The following is a 22,487-nucleotide window of genomic DNA, read 5'->3' on the forward strand; positions in this document are numbered from 1 at the left end:
CTAGGTAGTCGTGGCTCCCGGGCCCTGGAGCGCAGGCCCAGTAGTTGTGGTCCGGGGCTTAGTTGCTCCGAGGCATGTGGAATCTTCCCATAGCAGGGATTGAACCCACGTCTCTTGCGTCTCCTGCCTTGGCAGGCAGAGTCTTTACCACCAAGCCGCCATGGAAGCCTACACCCGAGATCTTGACTTGACTGAAGTGTGGTTACTTGGTTATTTTAGTTCCTGATTTGACTCACAGATTTCTCTTTTGTGCTGTCGTTTCAGGAGCTCGTGGGGAGTAACCCTCCACAGAGAAACTGGAAAGGAATAGCCATCGCGCTGCTTGTTATCCTGGTCATCTGCTCCTTGATCGTCACCTCGGTGATACTGCTGACGCCAGGTACTTACGTGTATTCCTGGGAAAGCAAGTTGCTGTGAGGGAGAGAGGGATGATTTTACTTGGCGAATTTTTCCTAACAGCCTGCTGTGTAATTTATGTCCCCTTGATTCTAATTCTCATTGTGCCATTTGGTAAAATGATGTAATATGCATTCAGTGAGAAAGATCCATTGTACATGCTATGGATTTGTCAGACAATTCCTGACTAGGGTAAATTCTTGGCACGTATTAAAATTCACAAATATTTGTTTATACTTGATCAGCTTAAATAAAGACTTTGCCCTTATAAATGTAATGATTTTATATGTCTCATGGTATTCTTGGGTATTCTATCAGGGATGAATTAACATTATTAAAATAACATATACTAAGTGTGAGCTAAGGATAAGCTACTTATTAGATACTACTGATGAAATAAAGGAAGCATGAAATAGAATCAGAAATTTCTCAGGGAAGAAAAACTCACAAAAATTGTCAGCAAAAGTCTACAGAAAAAAAAAAACATATATAGGCATGGATTAGTGAAAGTTTCAAATATAAGTTGTATAGAAGTTGAGAAGAAAGAGATAAAACCCTTCATGAGAAAGTTCATGGAGAAAGTCATGTGTGAAGCTGGACTTCCATGGAGAGGAGAGAATTTAGCAGCAGGAGAGTGGTGAGGTTAGGACAGAAGAAAGCCTTTGCCCATAAGATAAACGTCTGGGGTCATGATAGGAAAGCATTATTGCTGTATATAAACTGTGCATGACTATCCATTCTCCTTTGTTGTATTAAGTGTCAACTTCTGTGGACAAAAAGGTTGTTCCAGTCCTCGATAAGTAGACTATACAGGGATGAGACTTTATGATGGAAAAAATGCATTTTTTGACAGGTACAAAAATTGCAGGCAAATTTTCAGGTATGTTTAGCTCTAATTTATTGCTGCTGTTATTGCTAAGTCACTCAGTCATGCCCAGCTTTTTGTGACCCCAGATCACACCAAGCTCCCTTATCCGTGAGATTTTCCAGGCAAGAATACTGGAGTGGGTTGCTATTTCCTGACTGACTAAGTTTGTGCAAGCTCTAGGAGATTGTCAAGGACAGGGAAGCCTGGTGTGCTGCAGTCCATGGGGTCAGAAAGAGTCAGACACAACTGACCAGCTGAACGACAGCAAATGCCCTGGAACCAAGACTCAATAAAGATACCACGAGAAAGCTGCAGACCAGTGTCTCTGCTGAACATAGATGCAAAACGCATAACAAAATACTAACAACGTGAACCAAATTACCAAACAAAAAAAAGCATTATATACCATGACCAAATGGGACTTATCCCAGGGAATAAAATTTGGTTTAACATATGAAAAATCAGGGTAGTGCACTCAGATTTGTAGACTAAAGACAGAAAAAAATAATATGATCATCTCAATAGGCACAGAATAAGCATTTGACAAAGTTCAAAATCCCCTCTCTATAAAACATGGAATGAACGAAGAGTAGAGAGAAACTTTCCCAACCTGAAAAAGAGCATCTATAAAAAATCCACAGCTCATATCATACTTCACACTGAAATGGCTAGCAGTGATCCTGCTGAATATCAGGTTATCTTTGACAAGGGGAAGAAAAGACATCCAGGTTAGAAAGAAGTAAAACTGTCTCTATTCATAGATGGCATGAACTTGTGTAAAGAAATCTTGGAGTCCACAAACACACAAAAGCATCACTAATAAGTGAGTTCAGCAACACTGGAAGATGCAAAATTATACAAAAATTATTCATATTTCTGTACACTAGTAATGAGCAGTTCAAAATGAAGTTTAGAAGTGATTCCACTTATATTAGTTTCTAAGGAAATAAGACATTTAGGAATCAATTTAACAATAAAAATGTAAGACTTGTGCACTGAAAACCATGAAACGTAATTGAAAGGAATTAAAGATCTTGGCAAATGGAAAGATATCCCGTCTCATGGTTTAGAGGGTAAGCCACTGTTAACACGCAGCAGTTCCCAGAATCATCCGCAGATTCAACCTGCTCCATGTCAAAGCCCGACTGGTGTCATTGCAGAACTTGACAGGCCAATTCTAAACTTCATAGGAAAATGCAAGGCTCTCAGACCAGCCAAACAATCTTGAGAAAGAACAGCTAAAGGACTTACATCTATGATATTAAAATTTACCCTGAAACTACAGTAAAAGTATCGTGATACTATCTGTTGTCCAGTTACTCAGCATGTCTGACTTCTTTGTGACCCCATGGACTGAAGCACTTCCGGCTTCCCTGTCGTTCACCATCTCCCAGAGCTTCCTCAAACCCATGTCCATGAGTCAGCGATGCCATCCTACCATCTCATCCTCTGTCGTCCCCTTCTCCTCCCGCCCTCAGTCTTTCCCAGCATCAGGTTCTTTTCCAGTGAGTCAGCTCTTCGCATCAGGTGGCTGAAGTATTGGAGCTTCAGCTTCAGTCCTTCCAAAAAACATTCAGGGTTGATTTCCTTTAGGATTGACTGGTTGGATCTCCTTGCAGTCCAAGGGACTCTCAAGAGTCTTCTCCAACACCACAGTTCAAAAGCATCAATTCTTCGGCACTCAGCTTTCTTCACAGTCCAACTCTCACATCCATACATGACCACTGGAAAAACCATAGCCTTGACTAGACTGACCTTTGTTGGCAAAGTAATGTCCCTGCTTTTCAATATGCTGTCTAGGTTGGTCATAACTTTCCTTCCAAGGAGTAAGCGTCTTTTAATTTCATGGCTGCAGTCACCATCTGCAGTGATTTTGGAGCCCCCAAATATAAAGTCTGACACTGTTTCCACTGTTTCCCCATCTATTTGCCATGAAGTGATGGGACCAGATGCCATGATCTTCGTTTTCTGAATGTTGAGCTTTAAGCCAACTTTTTCACTCTCTTCTTTCACTTTCATCCAGAGGCTCTTTAGTTCTTCTTCACTTTCTGCCATAAGGGTGGTGTCATCTGCATATCTGAAGTTATTGATATTTCTCCCAGGAATCTTGATTCCAGCTTGTGCTTCTTCCAGCCCAGCGTTTCTCATGATGTACTCTGCATAGAAGTTAAATAAGCAGGGTGACAATATACAGCCCTGATGTACTCCCTTCCCTATTTGGAACCAGTCTGTTAGGAAACTGTTTGTCAGATATGACGCCAAAAGCACAAGCAACCAAAGGAAAAAATAGATAACACTTCCATCAACCTAAGCATATTTTGTGTTTCAAGGATCACTATGGAGAAGGTGAAAAGAGAACCCCCAGGATGGGAGAATATATTTGCAAATCATATATTCAATAAACATTTAGTATTCAGAGTATACAAAGAGTTCTTATAGCTTAAATCATGCGACAAACAGTTCATTTTTAAATGAGTAAAGAATTTGAACCACATCTCTCCAAAGAAATACAAATGGCCAGTAAGACTAAGAAAACATGCTCTGCATCATTAATCATCAGGGAAACACAACTGAAAACATAGTAAGGTACCACTCCATACTCAGCAGGACGGAGATATATATATATATATATAATTGTATGTGTATTTTTGGCACTATTTTTAAAGGTTGCAGTCCACTTACAATTATCGCAAAATACTGGGTGTATTCCGCACAGTAAACGATAAGCCCTTGTAACCTGTGGTGCACTCACCCGTGTGCGCCGCAGCCCTGCCCTTGTGTTGCCCTGCCCTCCCTCTCCCCACCGGTAGCCGCTGGTTTGTCTCATCTCTGAGTCTAATGCTTTTTTGGTGCGTTCGCTAGTTTGCAGTTCTGTTTAGATTCCACGTATGAGTGAGACCGTTCAGTGTTTGTCTTTCTCTGACTTATTCACTCTGCTGCTGCTGCTGCTGCTGCTGCTGCTGCTGCTGCTGCTGCTGCTGCCGCTGCCACTGCTGAGTCGCCTCAGTCGTGTCTGACTCTGTGCGGCCCCACAGACGGCAGCCCACCAGGCTCCCCCGTCCCTGGGATTCTCCAGGCAGGAACACTGGAGTGGGGTGCCATTTCCTTCTCCAGTGCATGAAAATGAAAAGCGAAAGTGAAGTCGCTCAGTCGTGCCCGACTCTTAGCGACCCCATGGACTGCAGCCTACCAGGCTCCTCCGTCCATGGGATTTTCCAGGCAAGAGTGCTGAAGTGGGGTGCCATTGCCTTCTCCTCACTTAGCATAATACCCTTCAATTCAAGTCCCCCCCCAAAATGTATATATTTTAATAGGAAATAGCAAATATTGGTGAGGATGTGGAAAAATTAGAACCTCATACAGTACTAGTAGGAATGTAAAATTACGTAGCCTCTTTGAATAAGGTGAAGTGGTGAAAGTCAAAATTGTTCTGTCCGACTCTTTGGAACCCCATGGATTGTATCTCTCCAGGCTTCTCTGTCTGTGGGATTTTCCAGGCAACAATACTGGGGTGGATTGCCATTTCCTTCTCCAGGGCAGATGTCCATAGAGATATTCCAATAATTGTAGCTTGCTCTGTGAGCTAGGTTTATGATGAGATCGGAGTTCCTGGGTCACTTGGACTCACAATTCAAAACAGAGCATCTGACTGGACAGGAAAACTTCCATGCAGCTGTTGGAATCTAGATGCGTAGATCTGAGAGGGACTGGGGAAGGGAATTGGGAGAGACATATACTCTTCTTTGGAGAAGGAAATGGTAACCCACTCCAGTACTCTTGCCTGGAGAATCCCATGGACGGAGAAGCCTGGTAGGCTACAGTCCATGGGGTCGCAAAGAGTTGGACATGACCGAGCGACTTCACTTTCACTTTCTAGACTCTTCTATTTTATAATTTTGCTGATATTTTATATTAATTAAAAATTAGTTCATAAACGTTGGGGACTTTGGCAACTATTTTTAATTAATAGAAAGGAAGTGAGATCTCCTTCAGAAATCGTGAAGCATGTTCCTACCTTTGCTTTTCTTTGAGCACAAGTGTAGTGTATACAACGGCCATTGCAGCTCTGAGGATGTGATTGCCCATCGCTCACTTTGGGGATTAGGGAGCAGCAACGGTTTGGGCCGTTTGCAGTTACTGCCATCCCCCTCCTCCCCAAGGCGCGTGAGCATTCCTGTCTCCCAGGATCTGAGGGCTCACGCCTCCGTCACTTCAAAGGGAGACGGGAGGGCTGCTGGAGGCTCCCCTCATGCCTGCGGTCCAGGGCAACCAGGCTGGGTGGGAAATGTCTGAGACTGAACAACTTCATGCCTGGGACATGAAGTCAGTCCTGGGACATTCCCTTCCAGATGCCCCACTCAGCATCAGGCAGAGAGCCGTCCCTGGGTCTTCCCAGCTGTACAGTGAGCCGTGCCTCAGTCTCTCTTCTCTCAAATGCAGCTGCTAATCCTGAAAGCTTTTTACATTCAGTTCTTGTGCAGCCAGAACCGTCACAGCGGCATCTCTTCTGCAGTAAATAAGAGCACAGAACACGCCACACTGTTCTCTGTTTGAATGCTGACGGCCAGTTGCCAGGGGCAACCACCATGAAGGTGAGGCTCTAGTGAATCCCTGAGTTCCAGGAAAGGCTTTGAGTGGGATTTCTTTTATCCGTCTGTTAAAATAAAACTGTGGCTGAGCCTGCCTGACCCTTTGGTTCTGTTGGACTTTCATAGGTAGTGTTTCTCTGGGCTGTGCTGCTGGAGGGCTGTGTGTCCTAGGTTTAGGATGGTCGTACGGGCTGGTTCAATAGCGAGTGCCTCCCATCACTGGTGTTCTGCGTCACTCTCCCTTGATGCAGCAGTGGCTTTTGTTACAGCGTCAAAATTCCGCCAGACACAAGAGGACGTCAGATCCTCCAGAGCCTTCTCAAATTCACCTATATGCAGACCGTCACATGGACTCATAATGCCTATCCATCGATCGAATGTGAAGGATCCCTGTGAGGGGCTGAGGGCATCGAGCTAAGTGCTGGATGCACTGTGGGCAGAGAAGATGCACATATTCTCCACGACAGCGCAGATCCACCGAGAAAGACAGAAAGTGCACGCGGAGAATTTCCCACCACGGCAGAGACGGGAATACCAGACCACCTGCCCTGCCTCCTAAGAGACCTGGATGCAGGTCAAGGGACAACGGTTAGAGCCAGACATGGAACAACAGACTGGTCCAAAATTGGTAAAGGAGCACATCAAGGCCGTATATTGTCACCCTGCTTATTTAACTTACATGCAGAGTACTTCATCTGAAACGCTGGGCTGGAAGAAACACAAGCTGGAATCAAGATTGCCATGAGAAATATCAATAACTTCAGATATGCAGATGGCACCACCCTTATGGCAGAAAGTGAAGAACTAAAGAGTTTCTTGAAGAAGGTGAAAGAAGAGAGTGAAAAAGCTGGCTTAAAACTCAACATTCAGAAAACTCAGATCATGACACCTGGTCCCATTACTTCATGGTTAATAGATGGGGAAACAATGGAAACAGTGAGAGACTCTATTTTCTTGGGCTCCAAAATACCTGCAGACAGTGACTGCAACCATGAAATTAAAAGATGCTTGTTCCTTTGAAGAAACGCTATGACAAACCTAGATAGCATATTAAAAAGCAGAGACATTACTTTGCTAACAAAGATCCATATAATCAAAGCTATGGTTTTAACAGTAGTCATGTAGGGATGTGGGAGTTGGACCATGGAGAAGGCTGGGCATACTGGTACTGGAGAAGACTCTTGAGAGTCCCTTGGACTGCAAAGAGATCAAACCAGTCAATCCTAAAGAAAATCAACCCTCAGTATTCATTGGAAGGACTGATGCTGAAGCTCCAATACTTTGGCCACCTGATGTGAAGAACTAACTCATTGGCAAAAACCCTGATGTTGGGAAAGATTGAAGGCAGGAGAAGGGGACGACAGAGGACGAGATAGCTAGGTGGCATTACCAACTCGATGGAGATGAGTTTGAGCAAGCTCCAGGAGATGGTGAAGGACAGGGAAGCCTGATGTGCTGCAGTCCATGGGATCAGAAAGAGTTGGACGTGCCTGAGTGACTGAACAGTAACTAAAACAGAAGTTATAGGTGAGGCTGGGGAGCTTCCCCGGTAGCTCAGGTGGTAAAAAATCTGCCTGCATTGCAGGAGACTCGAGTTCAATCCCTGGATCAGGAAGATCCCCTGGAGAAGGGAATCGCTACACACTCCAGTATTCTTGCCTGGAGAATTCCATGGACAGAGGAGCTTGGTGGGCTCTGGTCCATGGGGTCACAGAGTCAGATACGACTGAGCAACTTTCCCTTTCGTTTTTGGTTAAAGACCTGTTGTGTTGTGAATTACTGAATCTTTGACGTAACACACGGCATGGCCATCACCTTGTCCACGGGCCCCCAAGTGCCCGCACACCCCCCTCTATCTTCCTGGTGTCTCCACAAGCCAGGGCAGGAGTGGCTCTCCCCCGTGAGGGAGGAAGTTTAGGTTTGAAAAGTAGAGCGTCCTGCTGGTAGTAATAACAACCTGGACCTATATGCACAGTCTTGAGTGCACCCCTTCCAGACTTGCTGCTGCTTCCTAGACTGACTTGAAACTCATATCATGTATTTAAACAATTATCTTTTCAAGTGCACCCTCTTTTTCAGTCTTGTATTTTGGTGTGTTGAAACTCAGAGTGCAGTATCCACTTTCTACTTAACCCTCAAATCCATTCCGAACTCCTTGGATTCAGTCTTTTGGCGAAAACATTTCTGAGTACGTGTGGGTCCCTTTCCTACTTGGGAAGTATCCTTGGGAAGGGTCGTGATGGAGTGCGCCTTTGGTGCCTCAGGCTCTCAAAGAACGTCCTGGCGATACCTTACTTCTGAGCGACAAGTACCTTTGTTCTGTAGTGCAGCCTAATTATCACCAGTTATGCACAATTTATGTTTTAAAAATCAAATTAAAAGTGTTTAAGGCAATCTTAGTTCCAAAGGGATTAACCAGATGAGAATGTGTCCTTTTCAGTCCCGTCATTCATTTCTCCCTTGCTAGTCTATGCTCTTTTCTTAATGTCTCTTTGGGATAATAGACTCAAAGTTACCTTTTTATTTTCAGATATTAAATATATGTCTGCGATAGGTCACACACAGCATATGCCTTTTTTTTTTTTTTGCAGCTATAACTCTTGTATTCTGATGAAAAGGACTCTGATAATCTTTAGTACCACAATTATGGTTGTAGGAGCTTAAAAACCCACCAGGATCATATTTGCATTAAAATATCCCTGACATTTGACTTTTATGGTTTTTCACTGTAGAGAAGATGGACACTGGTTTGTGACGGAAAACATTAGGATCCTTTAGGTGGTATAAAAACGAAAAGCCTTGGGTATTTGGAAGTCTTATTGAAGGTAAACTTTTAAGGCAAAGCAGAGGTTATCAGAATATAAGACTCATTAATCTTTTGGGTGGGAACAAAATATAGAAATGATTGTTACAGAATGGAAATTTCATAACTATCTGATTTATATCTAATGTCTATAACTGCATTGCTAGCTCTCAGCTTATCTTTTTAAAAAAATGTTCAATTCGACCCAGTAGGCTTTATTGAGAGGGAGAGAAATCTAGCAAATTAGCATACAGCTCGTAAATTAGATTCTGCTATAAGAGCATGTAAGTCAGAAACATCCAAGTCAGAAACAATCAAGCATTCTGAAATTACACCATAGTCAAAATAAGAGGAGATGGGTTTATGTGGGAAAATTATATGTTAAAATTACATATAAGAGAATCCTTCTACTTAATAGTTGCTACTGCTAGTTGTCTGAGTTTTGAAACAAAATTTCCATGGGTTCTTTTAATAGACTTGGCTTTTTAAAAGCAGTTTTAGGTTCCAGCAACATTGAGAGGAAGGTAGAGTTACCCAGGGGATAGCCTCTGCATGCCTAGAAATGGATGGTATCCCCATCATGAACATCCCTCCCCAGGTGGTGCCTTTGTGGCAATTTATGAACCTGTGTTGATACGTCGTTGTCAAAGTCCATAATTGACGGTGAGGTTCACCCTCAGGGAGCACGGTCTGTGGCACTGGACAGATTTATAATTGCATGCATCCGCCTTTACTGCATCGCATGGGGTAGTTTCACTGCCCTAAAAGTCCTCTGTGCCCTGTCTGTTCATTCTCCCTTCCCCTGTAATGCCTGGAAACCACTGATTGTGGTGGTTGTCGTTTTTACTGTTTCCATGTGTGCGTGCTAAGTCACTTCAGTCACGTCTGACTCTTTGCAACCCTATGGACTGTAGCCCGCCAGGTCGTTTGTCCATGAGATTCTCCAGACAGTAATACTGGAGTGGGTTGCCATTTCCTCCTCCAGGGGTTCTTCCCGCCCAGGGATTGAACCCTCATCTCTTATGTCCCCTGCATTGACAAGTGGGTTCCGTACCACTTGTGCCACCGGGAAGATACCATCTCCATAGTTCTGTCTTTTCCAGAATGTCATAGGGCTGTGGACAGTGTGTACCCTTTTCAGATTGGCGTCTTGTCACTTGGCAGTGTGCACTCGAGGTTCCTTCCTGGAGGAACTGTCGTCGTTGGAGAGTTTATTTCTTTCATTGTCACTGTTTTTCAGTTGCTAGGTTGTGTCCTACTCTTTTGAGACCCCCGCCCCCGTGGACAGTAGTCTGCCAGGCGCCTCTGTCCATGAGTTTCTCCAGGTAACAATATTGGAATGGGTTGCCATTTCCTTCTCCAGGGGATCTTCCTGGACTAGGGATCAAACCTGTTCTCCTGCATTGGCTGACAGATTCTTTACCACTGTGCCACCAGGGAAGCCTTATTTCTTTTTCAGCACTAAATAATATCCCACTGTCTGGCTGTACCTCAGTTTCTCGATCCATTTACCCACTGAAAAACATCTTGATTGCTTCCAAGTGTTGATGGGTATGAATAAACCTGCTGTGAACATTTGCGTGAAGGTGCTGGGTGGGACATAAATTTTCAGTTCCTTTGGTAGTTGCCAAGGAGCATGATCACTGGACGGTCTGATGAGTGTGTAGTCCTGGGGGAAACCACCAAGCCGTCTTCCTGAGGACCTGCTCCATGGTGATCCCCACCAGCAGTGAATGAGAGTTCCCGTTGCTCCACACGCTCACCAGCATTTGGTGCTGTCAGCGTCTCAGATTTTCTGACTGGTCCTTCTAATTGGCATGAAGTGGTAACCCGGTGTTTTAAGCCTATCCTTTTAAAATTCCGGGACAGACGTTTTAAAAACATTATGTATTTGCATATAATATTCTAATGTTAAATGAATTTTCAAACTGAACGGACTACATAGCCTGCACCCAAATCCAAAAGTACCAGAATGCAGCCAGTATCCCCAAAGCTACCCCATGCCCATTCTCACCATTCATCTCCCCAAAGGTAGCCTAACGTCTAACGTCATAAAATAATTGTGCATGATGTTATATGTGTTACATTCGCATTATTCATGTAATCGTGTGATGTGTATTTTTTATACCTGGTTCTTTTGTTCAGTGTGTTCATGCGTTTTAATGTTATATTTTAAGTCCTATTTGTACCCAGTTTTCAACTGATGATGGATTATCTCTTCGTGAGGTCTCATATCATCCCTATGGAAATTGCACACCACTAGTAATTTAATAACGTCTGTTCACTTCGTAACAAGTGATATATGCCTTACTCTTTCCTATTGGGTTTTTTTGGTAGAAATACTGTTTCCTGCCCATTTTTAATAGGCATTTTCTCTCTGTTCTCCTTCCTACATTAAACTCACCCCCCATGTCCCAGTCTTGTCATCGTCCATCTATTATCAATGACTGTGACCAGGTGTCCTGTCACGGGACATATAGGGTGCTTTATACACGCCTGGTGTTGTTCGTTTGCACTTGGGCATCTGTGGTTGTGTCTGTAGATTCTCTGCACACCCACCAGCCAGCAGATGAACTGAGTAAATAGTGTGTCTCTGTTTTTGCTCCTCTTCTTGCTGTTGTTTCTGATTACAGTTAACGTGTCAGTGCTGAGGAAGACCACATGCTATATTTAAATGGGCGATACAGATAGTGTCTGTTATGACAATCCAGAATATGGGAGAAATCGCTGAGGACAGGAAGCGTATGTGGAAGATATTTTGGAGGATGAAGAATATGAAACACATACCTTGTGTTAATGGGAGGAAATCCAAGAAGGAAGGTCACCATGAACCATAATGAGCCTGGCGTGTTTGCTGGACAGCAGATGCCTGGCCTGGAAGCACTGGCAGGATGTGATGAGTGTTGGGAGGGTCTGAGGCACTGAGTTCCAGATTGTACTCTAACGGCTCCTACAATCTGGAACAACTGATCCGTCCTAACTACTTTTATTGTGATAAGCCCGCAGATGATGATCTGATCATTTCCCCTGATGCTGGGAAAGATTGAGAGCAGGAGGAAAAGGGAGCAACAGAGGATGAGATGGTTGGATGGCATCACTGACTCTTTGGACATGGGTCTGAGCACACTCAGGGAGATCGTGATGAACAGGTGTGCTGCAGTCCATGGGGTCACAAGAGTCTGACATGACTTAGACACCGAACAACAGTTGATCTTGCCATTGGAAGGGGGACAGGCTCATAAAAATGTGGATACGTTTCAGGAAGCTCATGGATCTAGTCAGTCCATTAACCATCTTGGAATCATCTTGAGCATTTATCCAAGCTCAGATGTTAGGAGATATCCATTAGGGTACTTTTATCCATATGGAATAAAATACCTAACTAAAATACTGTAATTCAAATGGTAGGTATTTATCATGTTTTCACAAACAAGAAGTCCAGACCTAGCCAGTCCCAGGATGATTCAGTGTTTCAAAGACCATGTTTCTCTGCTGCTGTCATCTTAATGTTGGCAAAGTAGCTGCAGTGGCACCATGCATCTCATCTCACACCCTCACCAAAAGGAAGGGAAAGTTAGAACCTGCCTGATGTATTTCTGTCTTTTTCCAAAACTAGCCAGGAGGCAGCTTGTTCATATAATGATAGTACATGAACACCCTTAGCTGTAAGGGTTGAGAGAGCATGTATTTCATGGCAGTTCACCTCTGCTGAGTTGACAGAGGGCTGTGGCTCTTGGGGAGGCAGCGTAGTGCCTGCCACAATAAGTAATGAGACTCCTCGATTTATGAAATACTTGAGGAATGAGGCCTGCATTCCTTGAACTTGAACAGTGAGTTTGCACCATTCTTTAAATTGAAACAAATCTGAAAAGAGGGAGTTCTGACAGATTCTCATGAAAGAAAGAATTAATTTATACTGCTACTAACCTTACAGTTAGTTGCAAGCTTCCAAAGTCTTGAGAAGTGGGTCCCTAGGAGAATCTTAACAGTCTCTCTTCTGACTTTTCATCATTAGTTCTAGAAGGATTGTTAGGTGAATCTTGCTTATTTATTGAATCCTTACACTAAAGAGCCATTTATCGCAAGGATGACGGTAGATGCTTATTATTCACACTTGCATGAAGACTCTAAGTTAAGGCAAGTGTGCCTACATATTTATCCATAAAGGGGCACTTTTCAAAGTGTTCCTACATTATGCATTCTACTTTAAAGGCACAGTTGCCTGTAAGCCCTGAAAAGGAGTGTGTCTTATCCTGGCACTCTGGTTTTCTCTGGAGTCTACTGCTTGGCTTAGAGGAGAGCCTGTTGGTAAATTTCACGTGGATTTTGGGAGCCTTTGAGACCATGTGTTACAAGGGGCTAGCTGATCCAGGAGGTGCTATTTTAAGGAAGACTCTGACCGGTTAGGACCCAAAGGTAGCAATTCAGGAGTCTAAGCTGAGTTTCTTCGTATAGGTCAGAGCACAGAAATCAACGGAAATAATAAAACCAGAGAACTAGAGAGAAGTTGTCCACAATGTATTAGGCAGCTAATACAGGGGGGACTGAAGAGGATGGAGTTAAATCACCTGCCTTCTCTTTGAGACATAACTCTCACCTTAAACCCTGGTTCAGCCACATTGATCGCTTAAGGAGGAGTAATAGATATATGCACTTTCTTGGGTTGATGTTTCATATTACCCAAATCCCTGATTATCTGTGCTTTTAGGTGAGGTAATAAAATCACAGAAAATAGGTTAAGTGATAATTTATAGAACCTCAGATCTAATCAGTCTTTTTTTCCCCATTGCTTTTCTTTATCCAGATTCTTTTTCTTTTTTTCAATATCCTTTTAAAAGTTCAGGAAATGTATAACTGTTGCGTTTTCAGAGGCTGCCTTATCAAGTGGTGGGTTAGTTGGAAATGGGAGCAAAGGTTGAGAGGGATGAGGCAGGAAAGAGGCAGGTCCCAGGAGATGCCCACGTCCTGGAACCGTCACCCTAGGAGTGTGCTTCCTTGCAGGTGCGGTTATGTTGAGTAGCTTGAGATGCGGGGTTTTCTTGGACTATCCAGTGGGTCATAAATGGAATCATTGGTGCCTTTGTGAGTGGAGGCAGAGGGCAATGTGACAGAGAGGCAGGAGAGAAGGCCACGCGGCCCCGAGTCAGAGGCTGGAGTGATTCGGCCCCAAGTCACGGAGCACCCAGAGCAGCGGAAGCTGGAAGAGACGCAGACAGGAGTGGTGAGGGAGGCTCAAGAGGGGGCACAGACACACAGATACACAGACACACACACATACACACAGAGACACACACAGACACAGACACACACGCACAGAGACACACACAGATACACAGACACACAGACACAGGCACACACACACAGATACACACACACAGACATGCACACACACACACGCAGACACACACAGATATGCACACACACAGACACACACAGAGATACACACACAGACACACACACAGAGACACACAGATATGCTCACACACAGACACACACAGATACACACACAGACACACACACAGAGGCACACACAGACACACACACAGACACACACACAGATACACACACAGACACACACACAGACACACAGACACACACACAGACACACACACACAAAGACACACACACAGAGACAGACACACACACACAGATACACACACACAGATACACACACACAGACACACAGACACAGGCACACACACAGACACAGACGCACACACAGACACACACAGACACGCACACAGAGACACACAGACACACACAGAGAAACACACACAGACACACACACACACACATAGACACACACACACACACAGACACATGTACATGCTTATGGCTGATTCACGTTGTATGGCGGAAACCAATATAACTATAAAGCAATTCTCCTCCAATTAAAGCATTTTTTAAAGAGAAAAGATTGTCCCCTAAAGCTCCCAAGGAGCCCACCTTGATTTTGGCCTGTTTAAACTGATTTTAGGCTTCTGGGCTCCAAAAACCATGGGAGAATAAATTTATCTTTTAAATGATCAGATCTGTGGCCACGTGTTAGAACCGTCCAAAGAAGCTGATAACAAAGGGAAACATTACTGAATGCCTCCAGTGACTTCACGGCGGCCACATCTTGAAGGCAGGCATGGAAGTGGACCCCCGCAGCCAGAACTAGGGAGAGGAACTGGCTGCTTTGGATGCCGCGGCCCCGGTGACAGCCTCACCGTGAGGCCCGCCTCTGCGTCCCTGGCCTCTCCCACTGAGCGCCCACACCGGCTCCTCTCCCCGCCCCGGGGGGCTCCTCTCAGCTTCAAAATGTGATTCTTTATCATCTCGACCACCAGGAAAGGAGCTGAAATTCATTCACATTAAGGTATGCACTTGCCTTTTTAAAAACTGGAGAGGAAAAGACGGTGTCTGCCTCCCACACTGACATATTTCATTATTTTTGTTGTTCAGTTGTGTGCTACTCTTTGTGGCCCCATGGACTGCAGCATGCCAGACTTTCTTGTCCTTCACTATCTCCTGGAGTTTTCTCAAACTCGTGTCCATTGAGTCAGGGATGCTATCTAACCATCTCATCCTCTGTCATCCCCTTCTCCTCCTGCCCTCAGTCTTTCCCAGCATCGGGGTCTTTTCCAGTGAGTTGACTCTTCGCATCAAGGGGCCAAAGTACTGGAGCTTCAGCCTCAGCATCAGTCTCTCCAATGAATATTCATGGTTGATTTCCGTTAGGATTGACTGGTTTGATCTTGCTGTCCAAGGGACTCTCAAGAGTCTTCTCCAGCACCACAGTGCTCAGCCTTCTTTATCATCCAGCTCTCACATCCATACATACTGGAAAAACCATACTTTTGACTGTGCACACGGTTCCTGACAAAGTGATGTCTTTGCTTTTTGATATGCTGTCTAGGTTTGTCATAGCTTTTCTTCCAAGGAGCAAGTGTCTTTTAACTTCGTGGCAGCAGTCACCGCCTGCAGTGATTTTGGAACCCAGGAAAAACATTCATTAAACACATACAGACTCTACTTAACAATTCATATAAACTTAAGAGCAACAACGAAATTAAAATAAATACAGGTCAATCAACAAAGTCAATAAATTTCAAATTAAGAAACAGTCATTTTGTGTGGCAGAAGATGAGGTTCCCGAAACTAAATCACCCCTTAAACGTGTTCGGATGTTTGTTGTGACACCAATGTTTTGGGTTGGATGTTGCATTGGACATGCCTGCTCTTGCCTCACTGGGTAAAGCGTTGCCCTGCCCACCGTTTCTCTGCTGGGAGCTGCACTCTTTGTTCACAGAGACCCCTGTGCTTCCGGGAGACCAACTAGCTGACTTGGCATTGGTGCGTCATGAAGACGCACGCTCATTCAGGCAATTAATTTGGGTATGAGTGTATTTTTATGATCAGAATATAACTTCATTAATATTTATTGCCCAAATAATATGAATAAACAGAAAAACAGTGAAAAAGGTGTTAACAATTACAATTAAAATAAAAATAATAATACTTTTCTCATACTGTCCGTGCTGCATCCAGTCCTTTGGTATCATTACTTTGGACCATTTCTGATTTTAATTCTTCCGGTATTTATTTCTGTCACTGCAATGTGACGTTCATATATCAGTATTCACAGACTGCCTCCCATCCAAGTAGAACATTTAACTCACATTTCCTCCTGCTTTCTTTTCTCTGCTCTGGGTTGGAGAAACTATCAGGTTATTTTCAGTTCCTCTAGACAGGGGTGCCCAACCTCCAGGCCATGGGCCAGTACCGCCTGTCACATCAGCAGCAGCATTAGATTAGAAATAAAGCGCACAGCAAATGTGCTGGCCGTGAATCATCCCTAAACCATCCTCCCCCACCCTGCCCTCCCCCATTTGTGGAATAATTGTCTCCCGTGAAACCCATCCTTGAGGCCAAAAAAGGTTGCGGACCGCTGCTCTAGAGACCTCTTTCGTAAATTCCTATGAAAATGTCTTTACAAGTGCATTTCCTGTTCTGCTGATCTTCAGTGGAGTCTCCTGGCTTCTCGCCAGACAAGAGAGAGAAGCTAGTGCCCAGACAGTCTTCTGCTCCATGCTACATGGTCCCTCCAGCTCTTCCTCCCACTGTGGGAAAGCCTCGTGGGAAAGCCTCGAGGGAAAGCCAGCTCTCATCGGTGACATGTGCACTGTCCCACTTAATAAAATCTCCCACCAAACGGTTGATTTTAAAGTGGAAAATTCTAACACAACACTGTAAATCAACTGTCCTTACGAAAAAGAACGCAGATCTTTGAAACAAAAGCAAAAGCATTTTGCTTCTGTATTGAAAACAATGAAGTCATCTAAGTATCAAGAATGGGTTGCAGGCTTACCATGTACTACAAAGTCTATGGATAATCACCTAAAAATCTGTGAAAAATTAAAAAAGAGAAGTTATTCCAAATAAATAGATACCTAAATTTTTAAATGGATAATTCATTTAAAACATTGACAATGTTTGGCTTAGACATGTATTTCTCTTTAAAACCTGATAAGGCAGACAAAGCCACAGGGAGAGAGAAACTGTAGTACTTTATCACTAAGCAGCTTGTCTAGAGGTATTCAGGTCAAATAGACTCTTCAGTAGCTGCAGCTAGCTTATTCTTATTTGGACTTTGACTTTAGTAAACAGACCCGTTTTCTTAGCAATCCTAATGGATTGTTTCTATTTGAAATTAAAAAGGAAAACTATCTTCATTACAGACAAAATGAAAAAGTCGTGTAGATAATGCTAATACATTTAGGGGTAGTTTTAGAAAGAACATGGAATACAAGGTCTCTATTCAAATATTAATTGTATGTCTTAGGCACTAGCAGCAAAACTTTGGAAACGGAAATTTTGAAAATGCTAGTTGTATTATTTGCCTGGGCTGACCTAATGAAGCCACAGAGTGGATTCAAACAACACATATGTATTTTCTCACAGTTCTTGAGTCTTTAAGTGCCAGGGGAAGGGCCAGCAGGGTTGGTTTCTAGTGTGGCCTCTCCTCCTGGCTGCAGATGGACCTGGTCACTGGGTCTCACATCGCTTTTCCTCTGCTTGGATGCACAGGGGGAGAGAGAGACGGAGAGAGCTCTGTCTCTAGTCCTGTCTCCTTACAAGGAGACCAGTGCTGTTGGACCAGAGCCCCACGTTTATGATCTCATTTTACCGCCTCCTTCAAGGCTCTGTTGCCAGATATGGTCGCATTGAGGATTAAGGCTTCCACATATGAATTGGAGAGAGAAGAGTTGGTTCAATCCATAACACCATTACATGTGGACATCTGATGCGAAGAACTGACTCATTGGAAAGACCCTGATGCTGGGAAAGATTGAGGGCAGGAGGAGAAGGGGACAACAGAGGATGAGATGGTGGGTTGGCATCACCAACTCGATGGACATGGGTTTGACCTCACTCCGGGAGTTGGTGATGGACAGGGAGAGGCCTGCTGTGCTGCAGCCCACGAGGTCACAAAGAGTCAGACACGACTGAGCAACATGTACATCTTTGCTGTGTATTATTTTGCCTACACAGTCTGACCTCTGGCCTTCAAAGATTTACATCCATCCCACATACAAAGTATATCCACTCCGTTCTGAGACCCCAGAAGTTTCAAACTATTCCAGAATCAATTCAAAGTCTAAAATTTCATCAGCTCAGCAGTCCCAAATGCTATCATCTAAATAATCTCAATGAGTTGTGAGTAAGACTCTGGGTATACTCTATCCCAGGGCACAATTCATCACGACTGTGAACCTGTGGAACTAAAGAAATAAGTGGTGTCTTCTCCTGAAAGTAATGGTGAGACAGGAACAGGGTAACAGTCATAAGTACTTGTGTTCCAAAACGGAGAAATTTGAAGGAAAAAAGGGGTTACCAGTTCCAAAGCACTTCTAAGTGCACTTGGGCATGCTCCTGTGTGTGTTAAGTCCTGGGAATAATGGTCTGCAGATTGTAACTCTGTCCTCCGGGGATCATGTTTCTTCTTCATGGAAGGCAGCATGAGTTTGCAGCTGAGTAGTTTTATCAGCATGTTTCTTGTCTGAGGAGGCTGGAGGTCTGCCAGCCCTCTCTTATTTCATAGTCTCTCTGTCCTTCTCAGTCCAAGCTGGCAGAGCTTCTGCAGATACACAATTCTTAAGAACCTGTGGGTTTCCTATGTATGTCCTGGGCATTCATTCCATTAGACCAGAGACCCCTCCATAGGGGTTAGCTAGATACTCCCATCTCTGTGTTTGGCTTCTGCCGAGACGGCTGAGAAGATTATGAGTTACACAGTTAGGCTCTTCAATGAGATTTTTACGTGAGTGAATACCCTGAGGTTTTGATCTTGCAGTCGTATTGGCAAAAGTATGTTAAGCCACATCTAGTGAAGTGAATTTCTCAACTTCCACATTTTTTACAGTCTGGGTAAGGGGAGATGATTCTCCAAAGGAAATACAGAAATAGCCAATAAACACATGAAAAGATGCTCGACACTATTAGGGTTGAAACATTATTCACCCACAAAAAGGAATGAAGTGCTGGTGGATATTATTACAAATTATCACATGGATGAAACTTGAAAATGAAATATACCAATAAAAAAGACCAAGATATTATATGACTCCGTATGAATAACTCATAGTAACCAAATGTATAGATACAGAAAACAAATTTTTCATTGCTTAGGACTGGGAAGAAATGGATGGACTTGGGGAGTGGCTGATCATGGTTATGGAGTTTTAGAGAGGAACAATGAAAATGTTCTAAACTTAGGCCGTAGCACTGCTGCTGTTGTTCAGTTGCTTAGTCGTGTCCCACTCTTTGCGACCCCGTGAACAGCGGCACACCAGGCTTCCCTCTCCTTCACTGTCTCCCGGAGTTTGTTCAAACGCATGTCCATTGAGTCAGTGATGCCATCCAGCCGTCTCCTCCTCTGTCGTCCCCTTCTCCTCCTGCCCTCAATCTTTTCCAGCATCAGAATCTTTTCCAATGAGTCAGCTCTTCGCATCAGGTAGTCAAAATTCTAGAGCTTTAGCTTCAGCATCAGTCCTTCCAATGAATATTCAGGACTGATTTCCCTTAGGACTGACTGGTTTGATCTCCTTGCAGTCCAAGGGACTCTCAAGAGTCTGCTCCAGCACACTTCGAAAGCCTCAGTTCTTCTGCGCGCAGCCTTCCTTGTGGCCCAACTGTGCTGGAAAAACCCTAGCTGTGTCTGTGTGCACCTTTGCCGACAAAGTGATGTCTCTGCTTTAGACTGTGCTGTCTAGGTTTGTTCTAGCTTCTCTTCCAAAGAGCAAGTGTCTTTTAACTTCATGGCGGCAGTCACTGTGCTCAGTGATTTTGGAGCCCAAGAAAATAAAATTTATCACTGCTTTCACTTTGAAGTGAAATGAAGGGAAGGGAAGTCGCTCAGTCGTGTCCGACTCTTTGCGACCCCACGGACTGTAGCCTACCAGGCTTCTCAGTCCGTGGGATTCTCCAGGCAAGAGTACTGGAGTGGGTTGCCATTTCCTTCTCCAGGGGATCTTCCCAACCCAGGGATCGAACCCAGGTCTCCCGCATTAGGCAGACGCTCTACCCACTGAGCCACCAGGGAAGGCCTTCTGTTTGCCAAGAAGTGATGGGACTGGATGCCATGATCTTGGTTTTTTGAATGCTGAGTTTCAAGCCAGCTTTTTTCACTCTCCTCTTGCACCCTCATCAAGAGGCTCTTTAGGTCCACTTCACCTCCTGCCGTTAGAATGGCACCATCTGCATATCTGAGGTTGATATGTTACCTGGTTTAAATGTCATTGTTCCTAAGCCGTTGATAGTGAAGCATAACTAGATTTATTTTTTCATTATGTCAAGAATCTACTAAAGAAATATGAGTAGTATATACAGCAGACATCGTTATTTATTGTACTTTTTCTATTAAAAGAGAAGAGAAAAGAAATCTGATTGGAATTATTGGACCCAACCTCTGACTGTATCTGGCACAGAGCCCTCATTTTGCACTGGCACGCAGGCACAGTCCCTCTGTGTTCACTGAGCTTTTTCCTTCTCTGCACAGCTGTGTTAGGATGCTTGTTAATGGAAAAGGCTGCAGCGACTTGCTTCTCAGCAAACTCTGTGTCATTGGAACTTGTGAATTAATAGTGCAGACACTGAAAAATGAAAAATTGATTTCCGCATGTTCTTCCTTAGGTGTTTGTATGGAAACGCACACCGATTATCAACCTCTATAGAAATAACACACAAGTTTCCCAGTGACTGATTCTGAGCATTAGAGTAGTTTTGCTCTGCGTCTCAGGCTGGGGTCTGTCTCCCTGTGGATTTGCACCTGACATGCCCACCACTGTCCTTTTCCTCTTCGGGTTTTTAAAGCACTTGGTACTTGACATCACCCACACTGTTCACAGCAGAGTGACCACTTGCTGTGTGCCCGTCATTGTTGATCTGATTTGATGGCCAAGTCTTTTCCAGTTAGGGAAATGTATGCCTTTAAAAGTTTTTCCCAATCTTTTCTTTATTACAGAAAACATTTTTACCTGGAGAGCAGTGTTCTATCAGGATCATCATAAACGTTACCTGTGTTTTGTGATTTTATTAGCTTCCTGGCTCTGGAATATGTTATGAACAAGCCAGATTCTGTGAATAGTGTCAGTATTTAAATTTTCCTGCAGATGTGGTTAATGTTGGCCTTACTGTCCTCCTGCACATCTTTAGAGAAGCCACTTAGCCTCTTAGGAGCTCAGGTCTACCTTCCATAAAATGGCTTTCTTTCCTCCTCCTTGCAGGATTGAGAGGTAATAACTGTCAGAGTCCTCCAAACACAGCAAAACATTTTAGAGTTGTCACTTTACATCACAAGGACCCAAAGAAACCATCCCCTGAAAGCAGTTCACCAGCTTAACGCACATGAGACCTTGATTCCAAAGAAATAGAAATCTATTAGGCACAGCAGAAAATGACTGAAAAGTTTTTTTTTTTTTTTTCAAAATTATCAGTTTGATCAGTTTAATTATCAGTTTGAAAAAGTTTTTTTTCAAAATTATCAGTTACATAGAGCTTGTAACCTAAGAGCAGATGATCTTGATAAAGCTAATTTGGAATATTAGGAATTAAAATAAATTATTTAGAAAATTAAAACAACAAAATGAAAGAGCTTGATACACTAAAGAAAAAAAATAGATAAAAATTGAGCTGAAGACATAATGCAAATCCTTCGAGAGACATAAAAATGCAGGGGACCTAGAGGTTCCTGGTGAGGTCCAGTGGGGTCTGGAATGACGGAGAAGCAGTATTGAATTGGACAGTTACTGATAACATTCCTGATGCAGAGAAAGGCAGTTCTTAGACTGTAAAGAGTACTGACTGGTAAGCAGGATATTTAAAGAAAAGCCACAACTGGACATTTTTCTAATGGGATTTCAGAATATCAAATATGGGAGACTATACCTTCCTCGCTGGACATTTTCAGCTCACACTTTCTGCTGCACCAGTACCAACGCGCTCGCAGTCTCCCGAAAGCACGGCAGTCGTCAGTGCCTTCATGGCCTTGCAGCCCTCCCAGCTGGAATGTTCCTCCGTTATGTTATCTTGGCCAGCAGGGTCTTTTCTCAGCTCCCCCCGCTTTTTGTCCTGCAGCCTCCGGCACGCCAGGCGCGGCCGCCCTCAGCCCCGTCACTCTCGCGGTGTGGTCATTCTCTCAGCGCTGGTTCCATTCCTCTTTGAGATTCAGAGTCAGAATCGCTTACAAGGTCTTTCATTTGTGATTCTTTGGGGCTCAGCCTGACTTCTGAACATGGCAGTCCCTTGTGCTTCTCCCCACCTCAAAGGATTTTGGAATGCATCAGGC

At 43.9% G+C, this 22,487-nt stretch overlaps 1 protein-coding gene across 2 annotated transcripts in view; it reads left to right on the forward strand.

Moving 5' to 3' along the window:
• The window catches only part of DPP6 (dipeptidyl peptidase like 6), an 814,558-nt gene that overhangs the window by 435,956 nt on the left and 356,115 nt on the right, over positions 1-22,487 (forward strand). For both annotated transcript variants that reach the window (XM_069587190.1, XM_069587191.1), the window contains exon 2: positions 265-379. In XM_069587190.1, coding sequence (XP_069443291.1) covers positions 265-379 — 115 coding nt within the window. The remainder of the gene's footprint in view (positions 1-264; positions 380-22,487) is intronic.

The sequence above is a fragment of the Ovis canadensis genome, chromosome 4, assembly GCF_042477335.2.
Source record: "Ovis canadensis isolate MfBH-ARS-UI-01 breed Bighorn chromosome 4, ARS-UI_OviCan_v2, whole genome shotgun sequence".
Classification (NCBI taxonomy): domain Eukaryota; kingdom Metazoa; phylum Chordata; class Mammalia; order Artiodactyla; family Bovidae; genus Ovis; species Ovis canadensis.